This window comes from Schistocerca nitens, chromosome 2 (assembly GCF_023898315.1).
Source record: "Schistocerca nitens isolate TAMUIC-IGC-003100 chromosome 2, iqSchNite1.1, whole genome shotgun sequence".
NCBI lineage: Eukaryota > Metazoa > Arthropoda > Insecta > Orthoptera > Acrididae > Schistocerca > Schistocerca nitens.
The window spans coordinates 450411272-450424213 of NC_064615.1; the positions used below are offsets into that span (position 1 = coordinate 450411272).

At 43.3% G+C, this 12942-nt stretch overlaps 1 protein-coding gene across 1 annotated transcript in view; it reads left to right on the plus strand.

Moving 5' to 3' along the window:
* The first annotated feature begins 954 nt into the window (after nt 1-954).
* Nucleotides 955-12942, plus strand: part of LOC126235083 (juvenile hormone esterase-like) — a 173798-nt gene continuing 161810 nt past the window's right edge. Inside the window, exons 1-2 of the mRNA XM_049943816.1 lie at nt 955-980; nt 1098-1218. Of these exons, the coding sequence (XP_049799773.1) occupies nt 955-980; nt 1098-1218 (147 nt within the window). The remainder of the gene's footprint in view (nt 981-1097; nt 1219-12942) is intronic.

The following is a 12942-nucleotide window of genomic DNA, read 5'->3' on the forward strand; positions in this document are numbered from 1 at the left end:
GACGGCTGTGTTGTTGATTAGGAGGAGGGCAGTTGAGGGCCTGCAACCAACCTCTGTGTGTGCTAGATACACTGGGCCTACACCTACAGCTATGGTCTGGGGTGCGATTTCGTATGACAGCAGGAGCACTCCCGTGGTTCTCTCTCGCACCCTGACTCCAAAATTCTACATCAGTCTGGTGATTTGACCTGGTGTGTTGCCATTCATGAAGAGCATTCCAGGGGTCTTTTCCAACAAGATAACGCTCGCCCAAATGCCGCTGTTGTAATCCAACATGCTCTACAGAGTGTCGACGTATTGCCTTGGCCTACTCGATCAACAGATCTGTCTGCAGTCGAGCACTCATGGGACATCATCGGACTACAACTCCAGGGTCATCCACACCCATCTGTATTGACCGACCACGTGCAACAGAGACGGAACCCCACCTCAATCCGACATGTGTACAACACCAAGCATGGACGTTTGCATGCTTACATTCAACGTTCTGGCGGTTACACTTGTTATTAATGTAGTAATGTACTAGTATGTCACATTTGCAATGGTTTATGTTGCGCTTACATTAACCTTAAATACGTTACCTAGACTAAGGTATTCCGGAAAATTCATTTTTTTATTGTTTTTTCCATTGGTGTACACGTAGGAGATCGCCAGGGACGTATGGATGCGAAACAAATAAAAAATCTTCCTCGCGCCGGGATGAACGAATATTGAGCTAAGAAGAAAGCAAGTGGTACATTGCAGGGTAAACGTAAAAATATAAAAAGTATAAGAGGATTCGTTCCGTATATTCTGTCGCCAAGTGAGAGTTTACGTATTTGGTCATTAGCTAGTTATTGCCATCTGGGTGTAATGGGTGTCTGTATAGAGGACATACGAGCCAAGTGATGTTCCGGTGATGGAACAATAAAAAACGGAGGCACCGGAGCACAACGCTTCCTGTGCGGCTAGCGGATGCATGAAAATGGCGAGAGTGGCCAGTGTGTGTGAAAATTGGGAGCGAGAATGTTGTGGCGGCGGCTGCTGCTGCTACTGGTGGTGGCTGCGAGCGCGAGAGCGGCTCCCGAGGCGGTGGGCGGCAGCGGGGACGGAGGAGGCGACGACGGCGTGGTGGCGCTGCGGCACGGGGGCCGCGTCGCGCCCGTCAGGCTCGCCTGCTGCCTCGCCTATTTCGCCATCCCCTATGCCAAGCCGCCCCTCGGCCACCTACGTTTCAAGGTACGTATCCAAAAGGAGCAAAACGAAAATAGTCAGATCGCTGCTATTCCTACTTTTATCGTAGGAGAAACTGCTTCAAATGGAGAAGAGCACAGCCACCAAATAGTGTCAGAACAAGACTGACCTTAAATAGTGTTGCAGATCCCTGGTCTGTGATTTGGGCTAATGCCTTTGGTTAGAAACAAGATGTCCAACACTGATATTCTTGAACTGAAAGCTTTTAAAGCCTTACTTGTACACAGCCACAGATAATCTTTTATCAATTAGTGGAGCTGAACGTTTATTTTCCACAGTAATATAAGAACAGGATTTTGTTCATATCGACAGCTCTTCTATTCGAGAAACCAGATCACATGGCAGAAAGGAAAAAATCAGGTGTGACTGCCTTACCGGCACTGTCAAGCACAATGAACATATATTATATCAGTTGGTTTTACTGAGAAATTCATCAATGGAGTAGAAGGAGGTGGCCACCAATAAATCCTTTAGGCTTCTCTTAAACTGAATTTCATTGGTTGTGAAGCTTTTTATGGCTGCTGGCAAGTTATTGAAAATGTGTGTTCCTGAATAATGCACGCCTTTTTGTACAAGATTAAGTGACTTTAAATCCTTGTGAAGATTATTCTTATTTCTAGTATTGATTCCATGAATTGAGCTGTTGGTTCGAAAAAGTGATATATTTTTAATGACAAATTTCATTAAGGAATAAATATATTGGGAAGCAGTAGTTAGTATACCTAGTTCCCTAAACAGGCTTCTGCAGGATGTTCTTGAGTTCACACCACATATAACTCTTACTGCACGTTTTTGTGCCCGGAAAAATTTAGCTTGGCTTGATGAATTACCGCAAAAAATAATCCCATATGACATTATGGACTGAAAGTAAGCATAGTATGCCAGCTTTTTCATTTTTATATCCCCTATGTCTGACAATATTCGCATTGCAAACGGAGATTTGTTAAGACGCTTCAGCAGTTCTGTGGTGTGCTCCTCCCAGTTGAATTTATTATCAAGCTGTAATCCCAAGAATTTAACACTGTCCACTTCTTCTATCTTCTTGTCATCGTACGTTAGACATATACTCGTGGGACACCCCTTACAAGTTCTGAACTGCATGTAGTGTGTTTTTTCAAAGTTTAGTGACAAGGAATGGGCTAGGAGACAGTGGTTAATGTCCAAAAATATTATATTAGCTGTTCTTTCTAAGACTACACTTGATATGCTATTTATTGCAATGTTTGTATCATCGGCAAACAAAACGAACTTGGCATCTGGTAATGTTACCGATGGAAGGTCATTGATATACACAAGAAAAAGTAAGGGGCCCAAGATGGAACCTTGTGGGACCCCACATGTAATTAGATCCCAGTTGGATGATGACTGATAGCTTGATACATGTCTCTTTCCTAACAACACCCTTTGTTTCCTGTCAGAGATATAAGATTTGAACCATTTTGCAGCATTTCCCGTTACACTATAATATTCTAATTTACTTAAAAGGATATTGTGATTTACACAGTCAAATGCCTTTGACAGATCACAAAATATACCAGTAGCCTGCAATTTTTTGTCTAATGAATTAAGCACATTTTCACTGTAGTTTGTCTTGGGGGGAAGGAGGGATACACTTGTGGGTATGGAGTATTTTTAATATTTTGAAGGCAGATGGCGACTAGTAAGTAGCCATAAAAAAGTTTCAGTTTGAAACCTCTTAAAAACCTGCTTTATACCGACTTTTAAACCATTATCTTGAAAGAAAAGCACCTGACTACAGTATACCTTTTTCGTTCCGCTGAGAGCTAAAGACGGGGGTGGGCGGGGGTGTGGCTCGCTTTGCTTCTGAGTCTGGGTGCCAGTGGCTATCAGTACATGTAGCAATGCAGTCACTCGAGTCCAGTATCTTGAAAGAAATTGTCAACAGCGGCAATTACATCAGCTCCAGCGTTTATTGTCCCCAGTTCTCGACAAAACAGATGTCGATCAATAATTTCTGATCCGTAAAAGAAATCTCACAAAACATAATAATTGAGCTTTCCCGTAAATGTTAATGTTTTCAAATAACTGTTGTGCAAACTGCGTGTTTGTTAAGTTTTCTGTAGCATTACTCTGAATATCAGCTGACATGCCCATAACGTGCCGATGAACTGTATCATTTGTCAGAGGTACTTTCGAAATCTGCTCAACTACTTCTGGCCTCAACATAGTAGCAACAGTTTCTTTACATGTCGCTAAAATAAGCTCGTCGTTCCAGAAATTTTAAATGATGCCAAAAGAACAGTTATAGAGCATTAAACGTTTCTCCGTCGTGACGGAAAATACTTGAATGGAATTATCAGGCGCTGAAAGTACTCTCGCGGTTTCTGAAATACGCTGTGGTGGTTGCGTTCCAAATGCATTTCAGTTTGTTACGTACCACTAACTCACTTGACAACACTGTGCCACACACCAAACATTTAGGTGTGTGCTTTCCACCCACACCTGTTCACGTGCTTTCCACCCACACCTGTTCACGTAAATCCAAAATTTGTACGAGTTTATTCTTCTTTCTAGTAGCAATTATGTTGGACATCGTTTGAGCCTGGATTTATGTTTTTCCGGTTAGTAGATGACGAAGACGGATCGATTTCTGTTTTCCAGAATACTGATATATTCATTTTCAATCTCCTCAGATGAGAAGAGCTATCGACATCTAAGGCTTTCTTTTTCCTTGTTACAAATCTGTTCATAATGAAAAGAGCACGCTAACAACTAACAATCGCACAAAATTACGGAATGTATTACAAAATTTTACCCATCAGCGAAACAAAAGGCACGCGGCGGCTGATTATCAAATAAGGATGTTATAATATTCTTGTTACCAAAAGATAAAACGACTGGGAAGTTGATGTCGGCCGTCGTATACAGGGCGGTCAGAAGCAGTCTGAAAAGCTTGTAAGGGTGGCTAAGGGTAGGTTTTGCTGAGAAATGCCTGTTAAGAAAAAAGTTCGACACGTTGCGCCATTTCCGAATTAATTATCACTGAAGTTAGCCAATCAAGACGCTGCGCACGCAGATTCAAGCGGCCCGCTGGGTACGGTGTCGCCAAACGTGTCCTTCGTTTGGTTTCCGCAAGCCGAACGAGATACCGATACAAAAACTGGATTTGAGATGTTAGTAACGATCTAACCCGAGCCAAGGGCTGAACAGTCTCATGCGCTACCATCTACGCTATGAGAACAACTGCCAATTTACTATTTCTGGCAGGTTTCTTGAATTTGCGCACACAACAGCCTGGTTGGCTAGCTTCAATGCTAATTGACTCGGAAACGGCGTTACGCGTTACGTATCGATTTTTTCATTAACAGTTATTTCTCACCGAAACCTATATTGGAACATCCTTACAAGCTTTTCAGACCGCTTCTTACCGCCCTGTATGTACAGGGAGTTACGGGTGTAAGTGCAGATATTGTGATCGTTGCCACCTTAAGATGTACCCACTTCAGTGTGTTAGTTGTTTTTTCTCTGCACCTAACAGTCTACCCACAAACACATCATATAATTTACTGCCGGATGTTTTCTACACAGACATAATTGCACCACTAAGTGAACTACGCCTGTCACTATAGACTCTCCTTTTTGCGTCCACACGTCCATACTTCAACACATGACACGCTGAGCAGGGGAAACCAAGGATTGATGACTTGCTCTTGCCACGTGTACTTGGAGGTACTAACCAACCTAATAACATGCTACTCCTAATAGCAACTATTATTAGTCTGCAAATTAAGTAAATACTGATGTAATGTTGTTCATTAGACTGACCTAACCACGAAAAAAAATATCTGTTTTATGCCCCTAACACCTTCTGCAGCGAACTGAAACAGGAATAATACAGGATTTCTAGAAATACGCTTTGAGTATCCACCGACATTTTTTACTGACGGAGCTGAAAATGCCGCCGGAGAGACAAAGATAACAACGGCCGCTCCCACAAAGGGTCACAGATACCGCACGCCGCAAAAAATGGGATTCTTTTGTGAAGATTATTTATGGAATGAGCGATCGTACGTTCCAGAGTCGAACGCAAAAAATATATAATTATTATGACATAATACATGTTTAAATTCGTATAATCCCGTGAAATAATGGGTTGTTCCAAGAAAATATATGGTGAACTTTGTTTTATGTTCTAGATATTTTATCTGCATTAAGAATCTCGCGACACATGATGTGTATTCGTGCCATACCAATGCGTCGCGACGCGGCGATTGACAAATACTGCTCTAGATCATTTGTATACAGTATACTGTAAATAGTAATCGCCCTGTAATATTCCCTTAGGACAGTCCAGAAATTACCTTTAGATCTGTTGATTTCATCCATTGTAGAATAACGAACTGAAGGAACAAATCTCGTCCAATACTAGGAAAGTTCGTACTTTGTTCACTAAACGCACTAAATAACAGTACAGTGTATCGAATGCCTTCTAGAAGTCAAGGAACACGGCATGAACCTGCGCGTCAGTGTCTGGGAGCTCTAGAGTTTATGGACGAACAGAGAGATCTGTGCTTCCAAAGATCTCTCTCCCCGGAATCCATGTCGGCTCTTGTAGAGGAGATTTTCGTTCTCTAGAATCACGTTTCATAATTCTACAGCAGACTGACATTTCCGATATAGGCCTTTAATTATGTGCATCTGTTCGATGAACCTTCATGAAAACGGAAATGACATGTGTTTTTTCCAATCGCTTGGTATCCTTCGTTGTTCCAGCGACCTACGATATGCTGTTGCTACAGGGAGAGTAATTTCGTTCGCGTAATATCTGTAGAAGCTCAAAGATATTTCATCCGGAATGTGTGCCTTTACACAAGTGACAACGAGCTATTTTAGTTTATTTTCTGTTCCACAGTCACATTTCGGCGTTCGTGAGATGATTGAAAAGAGGAACCGAATCACAATCGTCAGCCGTGAAACAATTCGGAATACTGACCCCAGTAATTCGGCCTTCTCTCTGTCATCTTCCATTACGACCACTGATTGACAGAACAGATTAGTTCATTCCGCTTACTAACTTGACGTAAGACAAAAACTTCTTAGAATTTTGTCAGATCGGTCGACAAAACTTTACTTCCGAATTCATTGGAAGTTTTTCGCACTGTGTTCTTTACGCTCGTTTTGACTTCGTCCTACTTTTGTTTGTCAGCTGATTTCGTTTAAATCTGTGATGAAGCACTCTTTACTTTCGTTGCAACTTTCTATCGCGGTTCTTATCCCATGGTGGGTCTTTGCAGTCCCTCACAATGTTGCTCAGTACCTACTTATTGAAAAATGCCTTTGAATTTTTTTCACTTTAGCTCTACACCTTCGTCCTCAGAGCTGAAGTTTTGTTGTTGAGCACTCAAATACTTTGTAATGTGTTTGATATTACTCTTCCTAAGTAAAAACGTTTTCCTAGTTTCCTTAACGTTTCATGTAATGCCTATATTCAGTGATACTTTAACAGCCTTATGATCTCTAATGGCCTTCTCTACACTAACAATTTCGAAAGGTCTGGTCTATATTACGTATTAGGAGGTTTAAGACATTACACTAACGAGGCTGTAGTTTCTGGTCGAAGTAATTTTCAGATATGATATTCAGAACGATCCCACACCTATCCCTGTCCCAAGCAGCAGTTTTAATAGCTTGATTTCTATACTTGTCAGATTGAAGTCTCCCTCATGGTCGGGATACGTACTTTTGGTATTCATGGTTTTCATGAAGCGTTCTGTCACTAAGGCTCCTAAGTCAGGCGGTCTATAAAAGCATCTGATTACCATGTTTAGCCTACCTTTACTGCTTACCTTTACCTACATTATTTCACATTTGGATGCTGTGATAACCTCGCTAGATATTATAGGGGTCCTTAAGGCAATAAATACTCAACCGCCGTTGGCGTGTAGCCTGTCCTTTCGATATACATTCCAATCGCAGTTCAGAATTCCGTTGTTATTCACTTCTTGTTTCAGGCAGCTTTCTGTCACTGATATTATGAGGGAATTATTACCTCTAATAATTCTGGGATCTTACCGTGGATACTCCGACAGTTTATTAATGTTGTATATTATTCTTCCTTTTCGATCTGCAAGAACAAAAGTCCTTCTCTAAGTATAATGTTACTGATCCCTCCGCGTTTCCGGCAGGCAACTCATCACTGTCGCTAAGTAGGAGTTCCTCAAATCTAAAAGAACCGTGTGTGCACGTCGCACGTGATGTGTTGCCCCAGTAGCAGCTGCTTGTGTGCAGCACTACTGTGACCTATTGACGGGGACCCTGCAATTCTTCAATCGGTAGCGTAGGTCGAGGTTCAAATGGCTCTGAGCTCTATGGGACTTAACATCTGAGGTCATCAGTCCCCTAGAAGTTAGAACTACTTAAACATAACTAACCTAAGAACATCACACACATCCATGCCCGAGGCAGGATTCGAACCTGCGACCGTAGCGGTCGCGCGGTTCCAGACTGAAGCGCCTAGAACCGCTCGGCCACAACGGCCGGCGTAGGTCGAGGAAATCGCATCCGAGATTGACGCAGAATCGCCTGAGCCTCTGGTTTACAGTTCTAAGTCGGCTGCAACCACAGGACCGTGATCGTTTCTGGGTACGATGGTGCAGGTAGAGAGCCGTGTTTCTAACTTGTGGGCAAGGCTAGCTGTCTTCACCAATTCAGACGACCTTCCAGAGGAATCGAGGATGGCCTCAGAATCTAGGCAGCAAGTGTTATTCGTGCCGACATGAGCTACTCTTTACAATTGGTTACACCCAGTGCCTTCAATAGCCACCGACAGAGCCCCCTCCACATCTGGGATGAGATCTCTCGGCAAGCACTTCAAGTGCACTCTGGCATTCTTTTTCGAACTGTCTGCTATTTGCCTGAGGGGATCCTTCACCTGGGTAATGATTGTGTTCTCAACGACCATGAAACCCACCCTCTTTGGATTCGTCCAACAGGCGAGGCACCTCTTGCTGGCTCAGCACAGGGCAGCACCATTTACCTGTTGCTATGGCGTAAAGGGGCAGCCGTCAGACCAGTTCGACATCGCCTTCCGCACATCGATTCGCGAACGCATCACTTTTTTGTATTCAACCTCTAACGAGGACGAATTGGCCAGATGTTATGCATCTGAAGACACAGTGACATCGAGGTTGCCAGAGGACTGTAACGGTACCAGAAGTGCCTCAACGTCCCTGGACTCTTCTTCTTCATCGCCTTCGTCCCGTTTCCCTACGGGCTCGGCATTGATATGCGGTTTTTGGCAAATGTTGGCGACATTTGGAAGTTGGGTGCCCTTCCTGATGTCACCACTCCCCCTGGGAAGGAATCTGTGTTTCCCATCTGTCTGCGTCTAGAGTTAGTCTCATGTTCAAGTGTGAGGACGTTTTCGAAATATTTGCGAAGCCTGTATCTGAGTCGGTAAGTAGGTACCAGTCCAGTGTTTACCTGACTGGCTGTGGAAAACCACCAAAAAAACACATCCAGGAGGACAGCTCACCATCTCTTATAGTATCCCGGGAGGTGAATTCACTCCAGGGCACTCTCACCTCCCCGATTCGTGGAAGCTGCTCGTTAACACGCTCGGCTATCCGGAAGGGTCCTCTGTGTCGCGGAGTATGTCTCGAAACTTTGATCCAACCGGAAGCCTACGGGTTACCAGATTTTAGTACGATGCACATTACGTTTTAAAATGACCTGTAATAATCTATAACATGGACAGCACAAAAACGTCAGGCAACTATCAGTACCCAATACTTGCCCGTAATTCGAGCTGAGTAATATTCTGGAATAATGCTAACCTTATTCTATCATTTAGTGGAAACAACAGTAAAAGCACGCTGGTCACTTGGACAGTGTCAGAGCATGCCGGGCCTTTGTACGTACCATCAATTTTTTCGGTTTTATTTTAGGGGAGATGTATCCACTAGCACTGATTTTTCTTCGCTGTGTGAATGAAGCTAATAAGAGTCCGCTGTGACGGTTAGTTTTAGTGTCTTGAGTGATGTTGCTTTTATTGGTCAGATATAGGTGCAAAAATCAAGGCGCATAGCTCATGTTATCGCTTAACTAGCTGACAAAATCGGCATTGCCCGGGTATTTATTTTTCCGACTTTCTTTTATAAAGGAAAACAAAAAATTAACTGTATTTGTAGTGTAATATCGAAAAAACTTCTTTTCTGTGTATTCCCGAAAACACCTTTGAAATTATAAACAGTCGTATGTACAAGTATATAACTAAAGTATCCCGGACGGTTTCTGTACGCTGGAAGCAGATACTTCAGGTGTCTACAACGCGAGCTCATAAACGTCTCTGCGGCAACACCTCTTCAAAGCTCTGTAGAGGGCTATATTTCTCGCCTACAGCCGTTTGCGTTTCGAAGTTGAAAGCTGTCAAAAGCGCTGCCAAACGTCAGGGATTTCCTTAAATTGACTCGAATGTAGGAGCGTATTATTACTAAAGAGAAAATGTATAAAAACTTCACTCATGACGTGGCATTCTTTTATGCACCTCAGCGCTTATGTCGTCATATCTCGCAGACTATGAGAAGTAGGTTGTTGTTGCCTGCCAGCAAGTAAGCTGTTCCAAGTTTGGCTGAAACCGGTCGAGTGGTTTAGGAGGAGATGTGGAACATGCACAAACATACACACACACACACACGCACACACACACACACACACACACACATATAGCGCGCACATACGAACATCCATTTTTATAATACACTCTGTGATCAAAAGTATCCGGAGACCCCCAAAAAATACGTTTTTCATAGTAGGTGCATTCTGCTGTCACCTACTGCCAGGTACTCATCAGAGACCTAAATAGTCATTAAACATCGTGGGAGAAAGCAGAATGGAGTGCCCCACAGAACTCATGGACTTGGAACGTGGTTAGGTGACTGGGTGTCAGTTGTGTCATACGTCTGTTGGGAGATTTCCACACTCCTAAACATCCCTAGGTCCACTGTTTCCGATGTGATAGTGAAGTGGAAACCTGAAGGGACACGTACAGCACAAAAGAATACAGGACGACCTCGTCTGTTGACTGACAGAGACCGCTAAAAGCTGAAGAGAGTCGTAATGTGTAATAGGCACACATCTATCCAGACCATTACACAGGAATTCCAAACTGCATCAGGATCCACTGCAAGTACTATAACAGTTAGGCGGGAGGTGATAAAACTTGGATTTCTTGGTGGAGCAGCTGCTCGTAAGCCACACATCACGCCGGTAAATGCCAAACAGCGCCTCGCTGGTGTAAGGAGCGTAAACATCGGACGATTGAACAGTGGAAAAACGTTGTGTGGAGTGACCAATCACAGTACACAATGTGTTGATCCGATGGCAGGGTGTGGATATGGCGAATGCCCGGTGAACGACATCGGCCAGCACCTATCCAGGCCAACAGTAAAATTCGGAGGCGGTGGTGTTATGGTATGGTCTTGTTTTTCATGGAGGGGGTTGCATCCCTTGTTGTTTTGCGTGGCTCTATCACATCACAGACCTGCACTAATGTTTTAAGCACCTTCTTGCTTCCCACTGTTGAAGAGCGATTCGGTGATGGCGATTGCATCTTTCAACACGATCCAGCACCTGTTCATAATGCACGGCCTGTGGCGAAGAGGTTACACGACAATAAAATCCCTGTAATGAACTGGCCTGCACAGAGTCCTGACCTGAATCCTGTAGAATACCTTTGGAATGTTTGGAACGCCGACTTCGTGCCAGGCCTCACCGACCGACATTGATACCTCTCCTCAGTGCAACACTCTGTGAAGAATGGGCTACCATTCACCAAGAAACCTTCCAGGACGTGGTTGAACGTATGACTGCGGGAGTGGAAGCTGTCATCAAGGCTAAGGGTACGCCAACACCATATTGAATTCCGGCATTACCGATGGAGGGCGCCACGAACTAGTAAGTCATTTTCATCCAGGTGTCCGGATACTTTTGATCACATAGTGTACGTGTAGATGTAGTGAAATAAAATTTTATTTAACGTTATCTTTACTTTTTTTTGAGTCACCAGTCTTCTAACTGGTTTGATGCGGCCCACCACGAGTTCCTCTCCTTCATCTCAGAGTAGCACACTTGCTACCTACGTCCTAAATTGTTTCCTGTATCTGTTCCGAACTCTATCTTCATCTACAGTGTTCACCCTGTACAGCTCCCTACAGTACTATGGATATTATTCCGTGACGTCGTAATACGTAGATGTTCTACTGTACTGTCCCTTCTTCTTGTTAGTGTTTTCCATATATTTCTGTCCTCCCTTATTCTACGGAGAGCCTCCTCGCTCCTTACGTTATCAGTCGACTTATTTTCAATCTACCTATTTTCAACATTCTTCTGTAGCACGACATCTCAAATGCTCCGATTCGGTTCCGTTCCGGTTTTCCCACAGTCCATGTTTCACTGTCGTACAATGCTGTACTCCTAACGTACATTCTCAGAAATTTCTTCTTCCAATTAAGGCCTATATTTGATACCAGTAGACTTCTGCTGGTCAGGAATTCTCTTTTTACCATTGCTAGTCTGCTTTTTGTCCTCCTTGCCCCGTCCGTCATTAGTTATTTTGATGCCTAGGTAGGAAAATTCCTCAACTACATCTACTTCGTGATCACCAATCATGATGTTTCTCGCTGTTCTCGTTTCTGCCACTTTTTATTACCTTCGTCTTTCTTCGATTTACTCTCAGTCCATATTCTGTTGTCATTAGACTGTTCATTCGATTCAACAGATCCTATAACTCTTCTTCACTTTCGCTGAAGATAGCAATGTCATCAACGAATCATATCACTGATGTCCTTTCCCCCGAAATTTTAATCTCACTTTCGAAGCTTCTTATATTTCTGTCATTACTTCTTCGATATATAGAGTGAACAGTAGAGGTGAAAAACTGCATCTCTCTCTTACATCCTTTTCAATCCAAGCACTTCGTCATTGGTCTTTCTCTATTACTGTTCCCTCTTGCCTCTTGTACATCTTGTACGTTATCCGTCTTCCGCTATAGTTTACCCCTACTTTTCTCAGAATTTCGAGCATCTTGTCGAACGTTTTTCCAGGTCGACAAAGCCTGTGAACGTGTCTTGCTTCTCTTACCAACAGCAACGGCAGAATTGCCTCTCTAGTGCCTTAAGCCTAAAGCCAAACTTATCGTCATGTAAGACATTCTCAGTTTTCTTTTCAATTCTTCTGTGTATTGTTCATGTCAGCAACTAGGATGCATGGGCTGTTAAGCCCATTGCACTGTAATATGGAACTAAAATAATACTTTCCTAGAAAAAATGGCATGCATTGCTGAATGCAGTCGTAGATCGCTCGAGCAACGAAGGGTACCTAACGACTGGAAAAAAGCGCAGGTCACTCCCGTTTTTAAGAAAGGCCGTAAGACAGATACACACAATTATAGACCTATATCGTTGACGTCAATCTGTTGCAGAATTATGGAACATGTTTTATGCTCAAGAATATGACGTTCTTGGTAAATGAACATCTCCTTTATAAGAATCAACATGGATTCCGCAAACAGAGAACCTGCGAAACTCAGCTCGCTCTGTTTCTCCATGAGATCCACAGCGCAATTTACAACGGTGCTCAGGTTTATGCCGTGTTCCTTGATTTCAGTAAGGCATTTGACACCGCCCCGCATTGCCGTTTAATGAAAAAAATACGAGCTTACGGAGTATCGGAGTAGACTTGCGATTGGAT